This window comes from Aureobasidium namibiae (assembly GCF_000721765.1).
Source record: "Aureobasidium namibiae CBS 147.97 unplaced genomic scaffold scaffold_6, whole genome shotgun sequence".
Classification (NCBI taxonomy): domain Eukaryota; kingdom Fungi; phylum Ascomycota; class Dothideomycetes; order Dothideales; family Saccotheciaceae; genus Aureobasidium; species Aureobasidium namibiae.
The window spans coordinates 389220-408729 of NW_013581203.1; the positions used below are offsets into that span (position 1 = coordinate 389220).

A 19510-nucleotide genomic window follows, 5' to 3' on the forward strand; every position below is an offset into this window, starting at 1 on the left:
ATATGCATCGAGACACAAAGTTGTGCAGGCTTTGGACCACGACTTGTGGCCAGGTCGACTGCAGCCTCCGAGGCAAAATATGCGCGCAAGGTCGTACCTGGCCGTAAGATGGTCTATCCCCAATACGGCAGTGTGGATCCACGAGTCGGCCAATTGAACAGTTGCTTGGCGCCATCTCTATTCGCCAAAGTCGTTGTTGCCCGGGGCTGATCGAGGGTCCAATCCGCAAGACTCTCGGAAAGGAAACCATCAGCTCTTTCTCGCTCCTCAAAGAGGTTCCTCGTTCCTTCCTTTCGCTAAATCTCATTCCTTCCCTTCTCCCTCTGACACCTCACTCTATCCATCTCTCCCTCCATATCGTCTCACTCGACTAACCACCACTTTACCTCACTCATTCGACGTCATCTAATCAATCTTCGACTTTCTTCATTTACCATCACCGTCGCGTCTTCCCGGTCGTGACGCGACAAACTTCACCAATCCACCCAACACCATTGCTATCACTTGATAATACTGCACGCTGCTTTGCGCATTGACTGCTCAGCCTTTGTGACTCTCTGATCTAGCAAACAGTCTTTACTACCCACTCTTCAAAATGTCTTCTTCCTTCTACGCTTCGTCGCCTACCGTCGTCCTTCCGACCCCTTCGGCCCAATACTTTCCTCACTCTCAAATACACAAACAACCTACTGTTGTGACCAACCCCTTCTTCGCCAAGCAGACCACCCCGCCTACACAATCGCTGCCCTCTGCAGCTGGACGCAAACGATCACGCGACGATGATGACGATGACCAAGTCACTCTGGCTGCTCCTCTCTCCAGCTCGCCCATCGGATCTGGAGAACCCACCTACGGTCCTGGAATGACCCTGCTTAACAAGCCTCATGGTCAATCTTCTACTGGCACCTGGGTCGAAAACACGTGGGTTGAAACACCTCGAGTCGACCCTGTAGCCATCCAAGCATCCAGACCCGCCATTCCCAGTCGCAAATCCCAACGTCTCGCTCCTCCGGGCCCCGAATCAAACGACGCTGCTCTAAGCATCGAGGCATCCGCTCATCGTCGTACTGCATCAGTCGAACCTCTGATCGATGAGGTCACGCGCCTTCTTGGTATCTCGTGGATGCGTCTTGACGCTAGCGAAGCCCTTCAGATCTCAGCAAAAGCCTACACAAGATGGGTCCGCAGACACTACCCTGGCCTTGCCGATATCGAGCTTTGGTTCGAAAACTCGTCTATCTCTGGCTACCTCGGTGTCGCAACCAACAAAGCTTCCGGTCAGAAGGTCTTCTTGCTTTGGAGCAACGATCTCAAACAAGCTGTTCTTGTCACGAGAGATCCCAACGAGCTGGTCTCGAAGTTGATGTCTCCGCAAACACTCGTCAGCTCGGCCACCGAATCCATGTTCGCCAGTGACGAACCCATCGCCGACGATTCGTCAGACAAGGGCTCACCAAGCCCAACCTTTGCCATTCCTTCTGTCGTTCCTCAAGCTTCTGCCGCAATGGACATCGACTAAACACAATTCATCATATTGTTTTTTGGGGGGCGTTGGGACAAGAGATACCACTAGGACGAGACGGCAAGGGAGGACGCTACTGGGATCATCGAGGGCTGGCATGCTCGGGACTGGCTACAAGGGGACTTGGGGTGCAACGAGATGCACGCTTACAAGTTACAGCATCGTGCGCTTACTTCTCGTCTATTCATCGAGAAGAAAAAGTCGACTATCTTCTTCTACATTGTATCTTAGGTCAACAAATATATCTTATTCATCCTGCTTTGCACCGAACCTTGACAACAAGCCCAAAAGTGTTCGGAGGATATGATGTCTAATTCTTTTCGAAAACCAATAATTTCTCGTAGTCATTCCATTCGAGCACTTTTGATTGCACTGCTAGCTATTGTATGCACTACATATGTTAATTTGAATACCCATCTAGTATGCAAAAGCTGGCCAGTGTCAATAGCATGCGACCCCCTCTTTTCCGTATGCCTGAATCGGGCCATCGTAGATATGCACGGAGGATTTCGATTCAAGCGTCCTTTTCATGAGCGTCCTTTCCACCGAGAGCAATCCGAATGTTGAGGGTGACCAGCAGACGACCAATCAGTCACCAGCTGTCCTTCTCTATTACAATCTTCTTACGGAGGTATAAGAGCGAAAACATCTCTACTACAAAAATGCATGATTGTTTCCCGGAAGTAGAGACGTATCCAAAGTGAGTCGACGTGCATGTCGCTTTCTCGATGGAAGCTATTCGGGTTCTTCGAAAATACTGTGTGTTAGGCTAGCATGTGCGCGTTACAGAGGCTTGCACACGGGGAGGGTAGATATAGTGGTTGACGGTGGCAGAATAGACGAATTTGTGCCTTTCCAAGGTTATGCGGAACAATCAGGATCTATCATTTCCAGTCCCCAGCCCCGCGAGGAAGTCCACTAGGAAGTTCACAAAGCCGTGATCGTGAGTGTTGCATTTTGTTTTCGTGGATGGAGAAGATTTCAGGCAAGGATGCCAGCAAAAAGAACATTAAGCGGAATGAAGTGAGACGAGGTTTTGAGATTTGCCTCATTCGACCAGTTCGTCTTTGCCTAGGAAAGCTGCCATGGGATCGTTTCCGGCGTTTCGTTTCCTTCGGTATTCGTCTAGCTCTTCTTCCGTTACGCCGTCGCGGATTTCGTCGAGTTTTCTTTTGCGATCTTCGGAAGGTCTGGTGGTGGTGTTCTCCTCATCTTGGCGGACCTTTTCAGGTCTGTCCGGCGCGTTGGGAACATGTTCTTCGTTCCTCTCTTCCTCTTTCCAAGCAATGGACTTTGGCACTTCCGTTGCAGCATTCGATTCTAAAGCTTCAGGACCGTCCAGTAATGCGCCAGTGGCAAGTTTCTCAGCATTCGAGGAAGCGACTTTTCCGGCTTCGCCAACACAGTAGCTGTTTTTCATGGTGGAGTGACAGCATGCGTAGCCCCAGGTGAAATCTTTCCACCATGAGCCAAACACTGAAGTGTGGTTGTTCAGCAGCACGTCTTCTGCATACATTGATTTTTCCTTCTTTTCGGGTAGGCCTTTGATGCGGCCTCGTTCGTCGTATTCGACGTAGACTTCGTTTGAGGTGATGGCGGCATGCTTGAGCGGGTCGGGAGCCAGATGTTCTTGTCCGCCGTATTTGTCCAGTAGTGCTTTCCTTGTAGCTTCCTTCCTTGCGGCTGATTCCTCAGCTTCCTTTTTGCGGTAGTGTTCGCCTGCTGTGGGGTTGGCTTGTAGATGCACATTGTTGGCACCGCTGTTCTCAGCAGTTTCCCAGGCATAGCGTTGAGCGCGAGCGAACTCTGCAGCATCGCCTGAAGCGCGTTGGAATTCGCCTTCTGCATCGTCGATCAGAGTGCGGGTCTTTGGGTCGTATTTTGCGGATTCCAGGTCCAAGTTTTTGAGATAGCCTGCCGTGTCTTCTCGCAAACGCAGGTTTCGAGACGAGTTTGGCTGTTTGCGACCCATGTCTGTTTCTTCCTCGTATTTGTCTCCGTCTTGTTGAGCAGCTGCTTCCTCGTCTTCATCCTCTGGTATGGCAGAAGCTTTCCGTTTCGCGTCCTTGATGGCTTGGAGGTCGTTGTATTCATTCACGACTTCCTGGTACGCACGCGCATCGTAGCCGCTCCATCTATCCCTCTTGGCCTCCCACCCCATGTTGATATCCTGTCCCGTCTCGTCTGCCTTGATATCGCTTCCTGTAAACTTTGCGCCGATCTTCCTTTGTCTGTACAAGCAATCTTTCTTTGCATGGCCCATGGCGCCGCAGTTTTCGCAAGCTCCCTTGCGGTATTTTGTGGCTGTTGCAGCGCCGGCGCGTTGGCCTCTGGTGTACCATTTTTGGGTTGCGAGGGACTCGTCTTTCTGGGCTTGCAGACGTTGATGTTCGAGGTAATCTTCTTGCGAGGCGGTTGCGTCGTCGATGTAGAAGGGTTTCTTGGAGATGAAGGATGGGATGTATTCATTGCGCTCGTTCTTGCCCTGGGGCTCGGTCGGTTTCTTGGGGGGTGGTGGCGGCGGCATTGTGAGGTTTGTGTGTAGGATGTTCAATTGGTTAGACACGAAAGTGAGTCAAGTGTTCTCGAGATGGTTTGAGCATGACGATAGATGGTTTGGAATGCCAAGACATGGGCATTCCCATTGCAGACAGTGAGCTCTTCTACTCATCCACAGACCTCGTCACATCAAATCACTTTGACCAGTACCTAGACATGAAATCCAACAGAGACACATGCATTTGTGTCCGCACGTACAAGTATCGTAGAGCAGGCATCTTATTCATATGCTACTTCTCATTACAACCATAGATATATGATGGAGGAAAGCAAACCCCAGCGCCACGCTATCCTACCCATTCCGTGAACCGTATTTGCAGTCTATACCGACAGAATGTAAAGCAGCTTTGAACATGACGGCTGAATGTGAGCTCGGTAAAGGGAAACCCAGAAGAAAACAAACAACGCAGAAGAAAAGAGGGAGGGGAGATTTTTTTGTCATCGCCATTTGTGAATGCAGAAAGAGGAGCAAGAATATAACGCAGAAGAAGCAACAGGCGATCTCTTGGAGAGCAGGAGAGCCAAAGACAATCAATCAGCCAAAGCGAATAGCAGAGGCTCATCATCATCCACAGTACCAGAACCTTCACGGTTTCTACGTCTGCTGCTACCTCCCAGCTCCGTGACACTAAGTTCGCCACGACCACCTTCGGCGACTGGCATACTTGCTGAACGCATACCATATGCATCTTGGTCTTCGACGTTCATGACACCTCTGGCCCGTGCTTGTTGCGTTGTAGACGACGAACGACGGTTTGACACAAAAGTGCGAGGCGACGTCGGTATATCTATGGCTGTGGACAAAGGCGTACCAGGACCTCGAGTTGGTGGGTGAGCAGAGACGTCTCGCATTCCGTCACCCGAAGGCTGAAGCTGTGTTCCGGAAAGACGACTACGACTGCGGTCGCGTGTGTAGTCTGCGGTGATACTGTTATTGCTCAACCGGGAAGGAATGGCGGGTATGTGTGGTGTGTGCGGTGAGATGGCTTTGCCAGGCGATGAGGATGTCGACATCGAACCTGGAATCATGCCCGGTACGTTTTGCAGCTGTCGACTGGATGAACTGGATGATCTGTGCAGCATCGTCGACGACTGCATTGATTCGGAGAGCTGGCCCGTCGAGTCCTTCATACGCGAAAACTTGGAGAACTGCGCAGCAGTGCGTTGCGAGTTGGCATTCAATGAAGCCTTGTCCGTCTTGTTAAGACTTGTCAAGCCCTTGTTCTTATCGAGTAGCTTGAGGAAGTCGGCAATGCTGTCGTCGTCGGCTTGTACTGAGCCTGAGCTGGCTCCTCCTTCGCCTTCCTGAAGTGTGCTCGACTCACGGTTAGTGGACGAGACACTGGCTCTGCCGCTGCTGATGTTGTCTTCCTCGACTCTGCTGCTGGACACCGAAGGAAAGCGTGCTCTTCTGTTACTAAAGCTTGACGAATACCTCTGTATGGGAGCAGGTTTGGGTGAACTCGATGCTGAAGAACCCACAGCTGTCTCTGCAACAGCGCCAGGATTGCGCAAGGCCATCTGAGGTAGTGTTGATAAAGATGACTTTCTAGCGTGTGCCAATAGCGGATTGCCTGCGCTTCTACCGACAGAACTGCTTGGCGAGCCGGAAAGGAAGTTACCAGCTGCAGGTGAGGACGACAAAGAACCAGCCTTGAAAGGTTGGAACGAGACAGAAGGTCTACGCTGGATACCTGTCGGCTGCAGCGATGAAGGCGCAAAACGAGAAGCTTCTCGGTCTCTTTGACTTTGTGAAGAGTAGCGACGCAATTGTTCGTCCTGTTGTGATGATGGCTGTGATGTGTCGTGCTCGTCAATTGCTTGTGCCGAGACAGGCCGATCTTGAGGCTCACGGAAGGAGCTGGTGCGAGGAGATGATCCAAGTGTCGTGCTTCTCTGAGCAGCGCGTGAGAAAGAAGAAGAAAACTTGGGCCGCGGCGAGGGGCGTTCCTGGTCGAGAGAAGTTCTTTCTCTACTCGATTCGCTCGACAGGCGACTATCAGGACGCTCATGACCGGCCATCCTAGCGCTGATCAGGCGTTCAGAGAGCTCAACCTGCAGATCAAGGTTCTTACGGTACGTGACCGAGATGTTCAGTGAGCCCAACGGGCAGTGTAGAGGTGAAAAGCGATATGTCTCGGTAGGGTTTTTATCTGAAGGGAATATGGAGCAGCTCAGAGTATCGACTCGCGATTTTTCAGCGAGCGAACCGTCCGACACACGATATCTCGGTCGCAATGTGGCTGGGCCAGTGGCAGCTTGTTTTCCGAGACGGGTCCTCAGCTTCCAGGCTGGAAGCAGACGCGCATATGTGCACAGGGCTCTGCATGTGATAACGCCCTTTTTGTAGAAGCTGGGGGCGGGTTCGTTGAGGGTGGCCGGAGACACTGACGAAGGGTCGTCCAGGCTGATCGTCCATCTCTCGTACACAAAAGTCGAGAGAGTATGGTTTTGAGGCGTGGGTGCTTGTGCTTCGAGTCTTCTCAGAGTCTCGGTTACATCCCAAGGTTTGCCTTGTTCGTCGATGGCGACCAGACTCTGGTTGGGGGCGAGCTGTGCGGTATCCAAATAGACATCGATTACCAACGGGGCAGGCCTTTCTACGGCTGCATCCATGGCTCTCCACTCTTGCAGGTCTTGATTTAACATGTCTGTCTCCTCTATCAAGGTATTGAACTGGATTTTGGTTAGACATGATTACAATACAACGCAGATGGGACAAGGTGACATGGCAGAGGAAATGCAAGATTGTCTTTGGTTGGACCGTGTACTAAGATGACACATGACAAAGACGGCAATAATTCTTCGACACAAGAGTGCCTGGCAATGATACAACCGCCAGGTTCAAGATCACACAAGGCCAGCCAAGACACGAGGGTCTTTCTTCAACAGTATAGAGTACTGCGGCGGTCAAGGGAGTATACAGCAAGCTTGTAGGGGTGGAGTGATGAGGAGAGGTTACGTACCCATCTATCGATCTTTGCTTCGCCAGTCTTTGACATGGCGGGCGGCAGACTGACTCGAGACGAGCAGATGATGAGAGCGGCTTTTGTGAAGAAGTGCTGCACAACCAAGTTGGCTTTGTCTCGTAGGCTCTGCTCTTTCCCGTCGGACGAGCGAACAGTCTGGCTGCCCGAAGACAGGTCCTCGCTGGAGTATGTTCGGTCGGTCATAAGGTCTCTAGTGTTGGGCTGCCTCGACGAGTTGGGATGGATTGCTGTGGCGGGAACAGCGGCCCTGGTCGAGGGCCGTGGGTGTTGGTGCATGGTATAGGGGGGCTTGTTGGGTTTGTACAGGGGCGAGTTGTGTACGGAGTATATACTAAACAGATATGTTTCTGATGGGCAAGCGATCCATCATAGTGACAGTCGTCAGGTGTTGAACCTTGATGGCGGCTCGGCGGGGATCGACGTCGGGGCAGGTGTGGACGACGGTGAAGGCTGTACGCTCGGTTTATGGCTGCATGATGGCCGGAGCGGGCAGGCGGGCGGGCGGAGAGGCAGTGTGTTGGATGATGAATGATAGCAGGGCAGCAAGAGTCGAGGGTCTGACGGGGTCTTGTGGTGGTCGAGGTGCCTTATCACAGAGGACGATATGCAGCTTGTGACTCGACGAAGCCGCTAGCTTGGAACAGAGCTTCAGAAAGGTCCCCGCGCGATCTGACTGGCCAAACACTGGCTAGAGATTCTTGGGTATAGATGAGGAGAAAAGAGGAGAAGGGAACAGCGGAACAAAGTCGAACGAGCACTCCCTTATCGCCTCGACGACTCATGCATCAAACCATCGTCTCTCACACGCTGCATCATCACTCGACACGACTTCCCCGGATTCGGCCTGCCCATTCAGCAACTGCACCCGACCACTTCTCGGCCTCCCTTCCTGTTCGTCGCATCACCTGCCTGCCTGCTGCCTTGAGAGGCTCCGTCTCTCTATCATGCTGCATGATCAGATTGCTGCTCTTCTTGTCTTGCATCTTGACACATGAGACTGTGAAGCCTCTCCGTGAAGCCCATATCGCTCCTTCTCTTTGCTTTTTTCTTTTGCAAGCACTAAGACCCTGTCTGTCTCCAAGGACCATGGGCTGAAGCACGCGACCGCCACCATTCATCACGCGCCATGTCGACATGTCGCAAAACACACACGATTCTTCGCCATAATCACCTGCCTTCTATTCGCGCATACTGCTGTGCTTCGCTGTTTGACTTGGCCTCAGAAGGGAATCCAGCCAGTCGGCAAGCTTGCATTGCAGCAGGGCTTGAGCAATAGTTCTCACTGGTTGCACCGGTTGTCTTATCATCACCGCATCACCACCGCTCACATTTACTCTTCCTTCTTCGTGGCAACAAAAGAAGAATCACGTCTCGAGATAAACACATTGTTTCTTTTCTTCGTGAACTCATCGTTGCGTTATCTGCTGAGAGCACTCCGGACATGAGCTTGCTCCAGCTTTCTGCCATGACTCTGGCTGCATGCACCCGCCATTTGACGTGTTGATCTGCACGCCATCTATTGGCCACCTTGATGTTCGAGATTGCTGAGTACCTGCATGCACATCTGGGTGCCTCTCGAACCGGAAGAGGAGACCCCAGACAATTTCAAGCCTATCGGATAGTGAGCGGATTGTGGACTCGTGGTTATTAATGCCTCTCGCTCAGTGGCACAACTCCATCATGTCCTAACGACTCTTTCTAACACTAGAAATTGCTCATTCTCTGCAGCTGACGAATCAAGCGACACCATCGCGTCCAGGGGTAACGTAAGCATGGGATCCGAGTGTCCGGTGTCGACACCGGCGAGTATCGGAATATTCAAGCCATAACTCTGGTCAACCACCATCTTCTCAAACGCAGTGGTCATCTTCTCATCATACATGTATGGTCTTCCAACAACCATACCAGCGACCTTTTCTAGTATGCCGGCATTACGCAAATCAGCCATTGCGGACCGGGCAAAATCGAGTGAGAAGGGGACACCTGGCTTATCACCCTCTGGCAGTTCCAAGAGCAGAATGTGTCCAGTATAGTCGGGCAGGTACTTTGTACCGAAAAGCTGGACAACAGAAGGAAGACATCCACCATAGAGTCTGCCTTGCACCTTTCCAGGCTTGAGCCATTTCCATTGGGGCGCAGGTATTAGTGCTCGTGGCTCATCGGCCTCATCCGTAGACAACCAGTTCTTAAACTCCAGTGTGTGCGTCGCAGAGCGTGGTATACTCTCCCTTTCCACCTTCTTCATCACCATCTTGAAGAAGTTGTTCGCTATAAACTCCATGGGCCCATCTGTCTCACCAAACTCAGGAATCACAGCAGGACCATAGAATGTCCTCAATCCACACTGCGTAAAGAATGCATGATGCAAGATCGTAATATCTGAATAACCACAAAAGATCTTTGGACTTTCGCGTATCAAGTCGTAGTCCAGGTGAGGTAGCAATTCGTTTGCGGTAATGCCACCTATCGTGCAAATTATTGCTTTAACACCAGGGTCGGCAAAGGCGGAGTGCAGTTCCGAGCAGCGGAGTTTAATGGCGGATAAGTGATCCGAAGGCAGTGTTTCGTTATAGATGACTTTGACTTTAAAGCCACTGTCTTGGAAGAATGAGGTGGCCTTTTGGATGCGGCGGGCGAATAAGGTGTTTACTCGCGATGAGGGAGAGACGAAAGCGATAGTGTCGCCTTTCTGAAGGGCAGGAGGTACGATTGTTTCCCGGGTTTCCATTGTTGTCCTGACTCTCCGAAGTATTGATCTTGATCGGAAGGATGATTTGATGTTCCGATCCTTGCTGTGATATTGTGCTGGTTGTAGCAAAGAGGAGCGTAAATGACTCAGAGCTTGGTTGGATGTACTCGAGAAGCTGAGAGGCGCGATCTAGGACTGCAGGCTGTGTGTCGTGTTCAAAGCTATATATAACATATTGGTTGCAAATCATCAATAATCACATCCGGTGTGGTCTAACGGCTAGGATTTCTCGCTTTCACCGAGGAGGTCGGGGTTCGATTCCCCGCACCGGAACAACTTCTTTTGTCTCGGGGCCGCATGGCTAGAACAATCGTCATTTTTGCACCTTCAGTATGATTTCCTATGGGGCTCGTCGTGATTCTTCGGATTGGAACAGTAGATCGAGGCACTCATCCAATGCTGCATGAAACTCCGCGGCGGACCTAACGTTGAAAGGCCGGGATCGCTCGCTGCTGCCTGCATCCTTCGACGCTCGGTCTATCAGTCCGTACCAGTCATCGCCATCTCAATCATATTGTATATTGAATCTCACATCAGCAAGCATATTTCTACAGTTCCTGTACAAGGTCTGCGAGCCAACACTCATGGACACCGAAATACGGCTAGGTTCGCTCTCTTTACAGACACTCCCGCAAACGACGCCTAGCGCACTATCTCTACCAGAAGTCCTGTCATGTATCTTCAGCTTTCTCAAGCACAACCGCAAGACTTTGCGGTCGGCGGCGTGTGTCAGTCAGGTTTGGTTTGACGAAGCGACTCGACTTCTCTGGGACAGATCAAATACGAACGCCTTGACAGCTGTCGAAGCCTCACGTCGTATCATATACGCTCCCAAAATCCGCGAATTTACGCTCCGAGCTGTCCTTGATCATCCCAATTCCAACCTTGACTTTCGACTGCTGCGGATTTTACACTTTGATCACTTTCCTGAATCTCAAGATGTAAATGCTAGCCAATTCCTGCAACCAGCATTGGAAGAGGTTTACTTCAGGGGCTGGCCACATACCATCTTGTTGCAAGAACTCAACACTCGTTGTCCAAATCTTCGGTCGATGGTTCAAACAAAGCCATCCTTCAAGGAGAAACACAAATTTATCGAGTTCCTGGCCTCAAACCAGTCGTTACAACGCGTGCAGCTCACGCTGATTCCTCTGGACAAAGACAGGATGCTTGCAGCATTCTTAGCTCTCAGCCGTCTTCCCAAGCTTGAAGATCTTACAGTGCTCGGTGAGACTTACAACGGCACACTGGCACGGTTGCAACGATTGCTCAGCGATAGCGATTCCAAAGCTTCATGCTCAAAGCCTTTTTTCGATTCGATTCGTAGAGTAAAACTTACGACCGGTGTCCCAGCTTTATCGTTGCTGAGCTCGACATTCAGCGCGATGACCACTATATCCCTCGTCGTTCACATGAGGACCGAGGGTCAATCACTCGAAGCGCTTGCGAGGCTACCACTAGAAAACCTTGAGCTCTCCCTTGGTATCGGTGTCAGACTATGGTCACATGAGCTGTTATTCTTGCGCAATGCGAAGAATTTGAAACGTCTGATCATCAAACCCGAGCCTTTCAACCCCAGAGGAAGAATGTCAACATTCCAGTGTTCAAGCACTCACTTCGAGCAAATATTTGAGAAGCTATCAGCCTTGGATACACTGCTGATCTGGTTCACTCTGGACATGTCTAATTCATACACGGCTTTGAAGAAGCTTGGCCGGTCTTGTCCAAAGCTCGAAAACATGCGTCTGTACATGCCCATTGATCTGATGGCCTGGTTGCACGTACCCGACCCGCTATTCCCAAGCCTCAAATTCGCTTGGGTCTCTACTGTTAGCGATTCGAACGGCTTTGGTAACACCAACGACTCGAATGCCGAGCTCATGGCACAGATTTTGAACCGGCACGCACCAAAATTGGATAGATTCGTGGCTCTAAACAGTTATGACTTCCGTCCGACAAATGCCGACCCATTGTCTTCGTTGGTGATGCGTTGGCATGGTAGGATCAAAGAGACCGGACAAACACGTCACGCTAGAGAGGAAACACGTGGTACGGTCAATCGTTGATCTCCTGAGACTAGATGCAGATAGCATTGTTACTGTCCTTACCACCCTCTCATGTGTAGAGATACGTCACGTAGACCACTATAGAAATGCACACTTGCTTCAAGAGATAGGAGGTATTCGCCGAGAGTCGTGATCTCATCAGCTCTCTCTGGACCTTGCTACCGTCTGGAAAGGACTGTGAATTATGATGGCCTCAGATCCGCCTGTGTTACCGTGAGAGCGTGGTAGGAATGAATAGCACATGAAGAAGGGCTAGCACACGAGGAAGACGTGCACAACACATCCCAATGATCAAGATCAAGATCTGTGAAATCGCATCTTGCGTCGAGCGACCGGATTCGGAAGAGATCGGCGTCACCACTATGCGTCTCAATGGCAACCACCACCATCGTCACTCTCATCTTCATCTTGCAGATGGACTTTTCCCGAACTTGACACCATAAATATACTCTCACAGCCCCTAGTTATGGCAGCCGTTCATGTTCTGAATACTCCTGAGCTTCTCTCGTTGATTCTACAACACTTTGAAGAACACAAGCAAGATGATTTTCTTGAAGACAGGCCCACCAAACTCAGAAACCGGTCAAGTCGATCCGATCTGGCAAAACTCGCTCTAGTGAATAGTTCCTGGTTTGAGACGGCTACCAGAGTACTCTGGAGCTACGAAGAATGGGGCCCGACGCTCAGAGATCTGGCCAAGATCAGATCAAGCCGTCAACAGATATATGCCTCGAAAATCGCCTCGATCAAGATCAAGGGCAAGACTGGACGCACGCTAGACACTACCGCTCTTTCGTTTCCTCGAGCGAGGAGATTGCGCTTCTTGGAGATTGGTCGGCAGGATGGTCTACCGGTAACCTTCGTAAAGCAATATCTACGCCCATCCATCAACTCGATATATTTCGAGGTTTGGGATAACAGTTTCAACAAGGAGTTGCTTACTGGCATGGGTACTCAGTGTCCTCGACTGCGCTCACTGAGACTTGTGGTTCGGGAGAACAGCAACACAGACATTACGCCTGAGGATTTCAATGAATTTGTTCGCAAACAGTCACTGGAGTGTGTGTTCATCGGAATTGAACCGTCGCTGGTGACGAAGGATTTGTTATCTACATTAGGAGGAATGGGAACTCTCAAAAACTTGTCCATCATCACACCTGTGTCTCTCCAACAGATACCGGACTGCTTTCTGGACGAAGATGTCGGATTCTTCAAAAACCTCTATCAGGTTGACCTCAGACTCGAGAGAGAAGCTGTAAGCGCTGCCACTATGGCAATCCGTCATGCGTCAAGAGCAAAACTTGAAATCATATCTCCAGGTCCGCAGGACCTCACACCTATGTTTTCGAACTTCAAGCATATGAATAGCCTGGTTGATCTGGCAATCTATCTCAAAGGATCGGATTTAAGCTTGGACACGAAGGACTTTGGCTGCATACGTACTTTGAAAAGTCTGGAGTACCTGGTGGTCAGACGCGAGCCACCGTCTACTCATACTCCCATTCCTGGTTTACACGACTCTATTCTCAAACCCATCTTCGGTTCACCTCGACTAAACAGCTTCACTTGGCAGATGGGTTGGTTGGATGTCTCAATCAAGAACCTATGCAAATTATCGTATTATAACCCCAATCTCCGGCACATTCTTCTCAACGGAGCCTGTGATCTGGAAGCCTTGACCGACCTCCCTGGCTGCCTGTTCCCAAACCTTCAGACACTTATATTGCAAAACCCTGTGCTTACAGGACAACGAGGTCGCATTGTATTCAAGCGTATTGCCGCACAGATACTCACCCATGCGCCGCAACTCAAGACATTAAGCTTTAACCAAGACCCGCAATCCAAAGTCGTTGGATCTTGGAGAAGACTGAAGCAACAAGGAGCAGCTCGGTGTCAAGATCTGGCGAGATTCGTACGCCCCATGAACTTGGAGGATATGCTTGAGTGTACAGTTCCGAAGTGGCGGAGAGAGTTGAATGAGGCTATTGCATCTCGTCCAGACCCTCGAGACCCTCGATTTACAAGAGCAGAGGCTCCTGAACCCCAGACGTCTAGCTCGTGATTGAGTGTCCTACTGAGAAGTGGGTTAAGATTGGTGCTACAATGGAAGGATAGGGAGAAGGAGACTATACAGTTTTTGCGAAGGATGAGAGCGGCAGTGATCATCTGTGTAACAAGGAAAACGAAAATAGAAGCATGATTCCGACTAGTTGGCTCTATGGAATCGTTGCGTAGCCACATTACGATGATGAGAATACAATACTTTTACGAGAACTTATGGCGGCAGCCACGATCTCGAGGACACAGAGACCATCGTAGATAGAATAATATTGTGGCAGAGAGCACATCTCATATATTTCAATGACGCTAGTACTACTGTCATCATGGCGTGTGCCTGCACTGTGTAGTCTGTGGATACATATAAGGCGTGTGTGAAGCCCTGATTGCATAAAGGGCTCCGAGGATATGAAGTATACTACTGCATCACACATCACAGGTGAGTGAAGACTTGGATACTTTTGGACCATGCTCACATGTGACTGAGATTCCTGATCGAAGTTCGAATGTAGAAGGCGCATCATGTGGTCTGAGTCATTTGGGGAGGTGTGTCATGCTTTGTTAGCGCCTTCTAGAAAGCTTACTTCTTCTTGATCAAGATATGAATTGTCTGACCTGCCCACTTCTCCACATCATGTAAACTACGCGTGGAGTTACTGTCGCCGTAGATCAGCCTACGTACAGTCTTTGACACCCACATAAACGATCGCGATATCTAAACGTTCACCAGCGCCATGAAGCTGGACGCCAACGGCCACTCACTCATGACTCGGAGATTCATGCTCCTTGATACACAAAAGCCTACTCCACTACCGGCTTGCAATTCTGAAGCCATCAAAGCAGCCAATCCTAGAGTATACTTTGTCTATGGCTCTTTGATGGATCCGACCACTCTACAAGCCGTCGTCAAAGCTCGCGAACCACCCGTTCTCCGCCCAGCAAAGATCTCTGGCTACCATCTCAAGATGTGGGGCAGATATCCGGCCTTGCTGGACAAAAGACCTCTGCTTATTATACATGGTTTGGCTTTTGAGATCGGCGAGTTCGAGGACGTCGACCAAATCCGCCAGCGCTTGCAAGACTATGAAGGTCCGAATTACGAACCACTCCAATGTTTCGTCCAATTCGAAGGCAATGAGGAGCGCGTGAGAGCAATCACATTCGAGTGGGTTGGAGATCAAAGTGAGTTGAAGGAAGGAGTGTTCGATCTCAAGGACTATCAGATGCGTAATCTGGAAAGCAAAAATGTTTAGATACGCTTTGTACTTTGAACAGTTGCAACAGCTTCTCACAAAACCCAGAAGAATGCTTCGTCAACCACCAGGAGTTTTCGGCAAATCGAACAGTGTGATCAAAATCTTTGCGCGAGCGCGTCGAGGTCGACACCGTGTAGAGGCACAGAAAATGAACTCTGTATTAGTACAAGCGCATATACCCGCGGGAGAGTCCCAGTGGGAAGCCCCTGTATCTCAAACAAATTGTGCATTTCTATAGCACACAAAACTACTCCCTGTTGCGATGAGATAAGAGACATAAAGCCTTACATGAATCAAGATGACCGCCGGGTTGGTGTCATGTCACATAACATCGCACATTTCTTCGCACAGCAGTGTCCGACGATTATCTTGAATTGCTTTCAAGGTGTAGGATGGTTGACCGAGTAGCCCAGTCTTCCATCGCACCTTCAGGAAGTCGGAAAGCAGAGCAAAGGGATGCTGGTATGATGTACGCTGAGGCTTCTTCCGGACCTTGTGGTGCGATGGAGTGCCGCCGATGACTTGCAGATGGGTGATGACAAGGACTTGAATTCTAGAGGAGTGTCATGCATTGACACTTATGGTGCAAGAAGAGTGGTTTTCCAGAGAGCCATACGATTTCCTGCTCCTTATGGCGTTCTTTCTGTGTTGATATCTCACATCAGGAGGGATATGAGGTTGCTTTGATGGCTGATGATGCTTCTTGCCTCCACCGGAGTAGTTGTCATGGTGTTTTCTTCGGTCACAGCACCAGAGTCGCCATCACCGGCATCAGATTCGCCCTCAATTCGGTGGCCATATGGGTCTTTGTGGCCCAACCTTGCTGCGCAGGCACTCCATCGTATCCGTCACAGGATGCGGGAACCTTGAGGCAGGTAATCAGGCTTTGCAGATACTCCACACCCTTCTGCGGAGGCACAATTCCGTCGATGGGGTTACCCAACCTCAATACAATGTTGTCAGAGACTGCGCGTGACAAGTAATCGTGGGCGGGCCAATGTGGACGCTGTTTAGCGTCAACCTTGTATTCCCTCATCGCACTCCTCTTGTCTCCAGCCGTGCCGCTACCTTGCGCCCCTCTCGGGCGGGGCTGTGCGAAGTCTGCCATAGGTTTTGCGCCGTCCTCTGCGCCTAACGCTTGCAACATTCCCAGGATCTGCTGACCTTTGGCCTTTGGCCTTTGTACGCTGCTTGGTTGACGATGCCGTAGCCTTAAGAGGAGTAGCAGGAGGTTGCGACGAGTTTGTGGATGTCTTGGGTGCGCTGGGTGCCTTTGACTTCGGGATCTTCTTCTTCAAAGCCAGTGGGGCGACAGGAGCAGGAAGATAGCTCTCCAAATCGGACATCTCTCCGTCCGAGGAGTGCTCCTCCTTGATGAGGGCCAAGCGCTTCTTGCCCTTGTCACTAGGTTGCTACATGGTCAAGGGGTCCTTGGTGTTCAAAGCGGCCTTGTTGCGCTCACTGACGTTGGCCTAGATGGTATTCATCAGGTAGCCATTGACGGAGTTTGTGGGGACGTTGAGACGGGGAAGACCACCCTTGCGACCAGGGCTAGGTGCGGACTTCTCGTTGTCGTCGCTGTCAAGGTTCACCACCTCACCAGGCTGGGCGCGGTAGGTGGTAGGCTGAGGCAGGGATGGTGCAACGTTGAGAGGTAGAGTCGGTAGTGCGTTTCTTGTCCCCTGCCATAGTTGTGGCAGGCTCCTGTGTATGATGTCAGTGCGTAGCTCAACATCTGATAGTCTGCCGCATGACTTACGTTTTCCTCGTCCATAGTGGCAACCTCTTCATCGGTGGTAGGGGGTCCGGTAGTGGCAAGATCATCGTCGTCCTATACAGCTTAGATAGTGTTTTAATCAAAGATGTGCAGTGGTGCAAGTGACTAACCACTCTCTCGAGCTCGCAGGTTACGAGTTGCTGGAGGTCATAATCCCGGACCTCATCCTCTGTGTCCTCGGTCCCCCTTGACCGAGTCTTCAGCCTGTTCGGCCATGAAGTCTTTGTAGGTCTTCATAGACGCATCCAGGTCCATTACGTGCTTGTCAGGATCTCTGTCCTGCAGTATCATTAGCTCTGCGGGTAGACAAACTGTGGTGGAGTGATGATACCATGATGCTGGTGGCTGACGTACGATTTTTGTTGTGCTGAGGAGAGACGAGAAGAAGCAGAGCGTGCAACAAGTTCTGAATATATAGCGACCATTCACACCAGGCGGAACTTTGCCACTATACAGGGTAGATATAGTCAAGATATTGACAGCACGGAAAACTCGCAATAGATCTTGGGTACGGAAAACAGTTATCCCAGGAAAGGCAAGGGGTCTGCATATACTGGTGTTATATCCCAAATTGGATGCAGCAACAATGATTCGTATGGATTCAAGCAAGAGATCGATATCTGAATTAAACCGCGGCTGTGGAGCTTATTGCCAATCAAGCGAGAGGTCAGGAGGCAGACGCAGAGTTGAGCCTACCAACCATATGAGATATGTTGCCGAAGAGCAGAGCGTCAATAATTTGTGGATGACGTTGGCAGTAGAGTCAAGCTTGATACGGTCAGCAGTGGCATCTTGCGACCCTTGCATAGACAGGATATATGTAGTTGTGTTCACAAAGTGAGATAGGATTGTGACCTCAAGCTCGGAGGCAGAGTCAAATTGCTGAAATCGGACCAGTGTTGCGAGCATATCTGCGAGAGAATGTGGGATTCTCTGCTCTCCGGGCTCATTTCGAATAAGCTCCATGGCTGGCAAGAGAGTTCTGTGTGATGAATTGAATCGGCCGAGATTCCTGATGTGAGTATGCTGATCGACGGCAATGATGGGGATTTATATACCTCCTCGCTCGACCGGAAGATTCTTTGCGCGTCCGTTCAGCAGAGCCTAGAAGCTAGTGTAGCAAAGCCATCTTCTACTGTCCGCAGAAAGAGATTTCAACTGAATACCCCTAGAATATTTGATCAGGTGAAAGGCTTTCAAACAATTGTCTGCCGCGGAAAAGTGTTAGTCAGCTGGCTCTGCAGCTTGTCAAGAGAATGAACATCAAGCGAAGTTCATGGATAGTCTTGGAGAAGCATCCGGGATTTTCAATTGTTCTGTTGATCTCGACTCGGAGCGGTCGCAAGATTCCAGTTTGAGCGAGGGCGTCAGTCAAAGCTCGATAGGCAGCCTCGATGCCATTTAGAATGACCGAGACGGCAAAGTCGAGCTGTGAAAAAGTATGATCGTTTGCGTTCCTTGTCCCTGAGTCAATCAGTCTATCGCGTCATCGGTTCTGTGAAGCTTTCAACCACTCTTCAAAATCTCCCCTTCTCTCATCTTACGTGTGGCCCAGATCATACAGCAGACTATGCAGCTTCGATAAATTGCGGTATATGTCAGGGCGCGGGAGCACTTAGCAAGTCCGACGGAGACGGCTTTGACCTTGTGATCAGACCATAATGGGTTGTTATTGCGTCTTGCCGCCTCTTTGTTAGACCCACAACACAGCAAACGAGGTCCCAACAACATCTGTACCTATCTGATAAAGCTTAGAGTATACAGACATGTGACATCAAAGCATCAGCAATGTTCGCGACAGTCCTTCGAACCAACGTACAAGCGTAAGATGTGGAGCCACCAGCCCTCGCTTCGGAGCATATTCACAATTAGCAGAGGCTGCAGCAATGCTCGCCGGTCTGCTCGTATTGCCATTATGCAGCTCACTTCCACCGGTCTGGAGCTTCGGAGAAGCGCAGCGAGGTTGAACATGTGCAAAACAAAGAGAGGCTTGAAGCTTGATGCCGATGGTTGTTCGAATGGAGTTGTTGGTGGTCCATGCACCTTGCGTGCGAACGCCGCTAAATTACAAGGCACGGTCCGCTCCATGTGTTTACCCGAAGTATGCAGGGTCTACGAGTACCTGCCAAGATGGAATTCTTCAACATCTAGTGAGCGAGCATCAACGCGAAGCAGAACAATATGCTAACTGGTCAGAGCAGCATCTGCTCGGTTAGTGTCGTCTGGAGACAGCAACTCATCCGGCGACGAGCAGCTGGAGCCAGTCAACTCACTGCCGCCTCCTGATGGACAAGACAAAGGTGCTAGCCGAGTTGCTGCATCTTTGCCGACTAGCAAGGCGCTTCACTGCATTATCTAATCTTCTTACCTGCCCAGCACTAGGAACACAGGCGAACCAGCTGACCATTCATGGGGATCGTCGCGAAATGTTCACCGATGTATCTCTCGACATCATCGGCTATATACTAATTGTAGTCGAAGACATCCAGCTTGAGAAACAAAAGAAAAGAAGGGAACGGAAAGGAGGGAAGCT

At 50.4% G+C, this 19510-nt stretch overlaps 9 protein-coding genes across 9 annotated transcripts; 4 read left to right on the forward strand and 5 right to left on the reverse strand.

Moving 5' to 3' along the window:
- Positions 1–595: 595 nt before the first annotated feature.
- On the forward strand, positions 596–1519 carry M436DRAFT_44146 (uncharacterized protein; the record flags this gene model as incomplete). Its single annotated transcript, XM_013573084.1, has 1 exon — positions 596–1519. The coding sequence occupies one exon, from the start codon at positions 596–598 to the stop codon at positions 1517–1519; it is 924 nt and encodes a 307-aa protein (XP_013428538.1).
- Positions 1520–2570: 1051 nt separating this feature from the next.
- M436DRAFT_71758 (uncharacterized protein) lies at positions 2571–4049 on the reverse strand (the record flags this gene model as incomplete). Its single annotated transcript, XM_013573247.1, has 1 exon — positions 2571–4049. The coding sequence occupies one exon, from the start codon at positions 4047–4049 to the stop codon at positions 2571–2573; it is 1479 nt and encodes a 492-aa protein (XP_013428701.1).
- A 563-nt stretch (positions 4050–4612) lies between these two features.
- M436DRAFT_43884 (uncharacterized protein) lies at positions 4613–7347 on the reverse strand (the record flags this gene model as incomplete). Its single annotated transcript, XM_013573021.1, has 3 exons — positions 4613–5875; positions 5915–6757; positions 7048–7347. 3 exons carry the CDS (start codon positions 7345–7347, stop codon positions 4613–4615), a joined length of 2406 nt encoding a protein of 801 aa, XP_013428475.1.
- A 1402-nt stretch (positions 7348–8749) lies between these two features.
- M436DRAFT_80755 (peptidase S66, LD-carboxypeptidase A) lies at positions 8750–9799 on the reverse strand (the record flags this gene model as incomplete). The annotated part of the gene is made up of 1 exon (XM_013573325.1): positions 8750–9799. One exon carries the CDS (start codon positions 9797–9799, stop codon positions 8750–8752), a length of 1050 nt encoding a protein of 349 aa, XP_013428779.1.
- A 605-nt stretch (positions 9800–10404) lies between these two features.
- On the forward strand, positions 10405–11886 carry M436DRAFT_71762 (uncharacterized protein; the record flags this gene model as incomplete). The annotated part of the gene is made up of 1 exon (XM_013573248.1): positions 10405–11886. The coding sequence occupies one exon, from the start codon at positions 10405–10407 to the stop codon at positions 11884–11886; it is 1482 nt and encodes a 493-aa protein (XP_013428702.1).
- Positions 11887–12352: 466 nt separating this feature from the next.
- On the forward strand, positions 12353–13948 carry M436DRAFT_80757 (uncharacterized protein; the record flags this gene model as incomplete). The annotated part of the gene is made up of 1 exon (XM_013573326.1): positions 12353–13948. One exon carries the CDS (start codon positions 12353–12355, stop codon positions 13946–13948), a length of 1596 nt encoding a protein of 531 aa, XP_013428780.1.
- Positions 13949–14798: 850 nt separating this feature from the next.
- On the forward strand, positions 14799–15188 carry M436DRAFT_22786 (uncharacterized protein; the record flags this gene model as incomplete). The annotated part of the gene is made up of 1 exon (XM_013572909.1): positions 14799–15188. A coding segment is annotated over one exon (390 nt), but the record flags the coding sequence as incomplete, so codon positions are not given.
- Positions 15189–15942: 754 nt separating this feature from the next.
- On the reverse strand, positions 15943–16546 carry M436DRAFT_80759 (uncharacterized protein; the record flags this gene model as incomplete). The annotated part of the gene is made up of 2 exons (XM_013573327.1): positions 15943–16206; positions 16337–16546. The coding sequence occupies 2 exons, from the start codon at positions 16544–16546 to the stop codon at positions 15943–15945; spliced, it is 474 nt and encodes a 157-aa protein (XP_013428781.1).
- Positions 16547–16672: 126 nt separating this feature from the next.
- M436DRAFT_80760 (uncharacterized protein) lies at positions 16673–17943 on the reverse strand (the record flags this gene model as incomplete). Its single annotated transcript, XM_013573328.1, has 4 exons — positions 16673–16882; positions 16960–17031; positions 17170–17256; positions 17674–17943. 4 exons carry the CDS (start codon positions 17941–17943, stop codon positions 16673–16675), a joined length of 639 nt encoding a protein of 212 aa, XP_013428782.1.
- Between the last annotated feature and the right edge of the window lie 1567 nt (positions 17944–19510).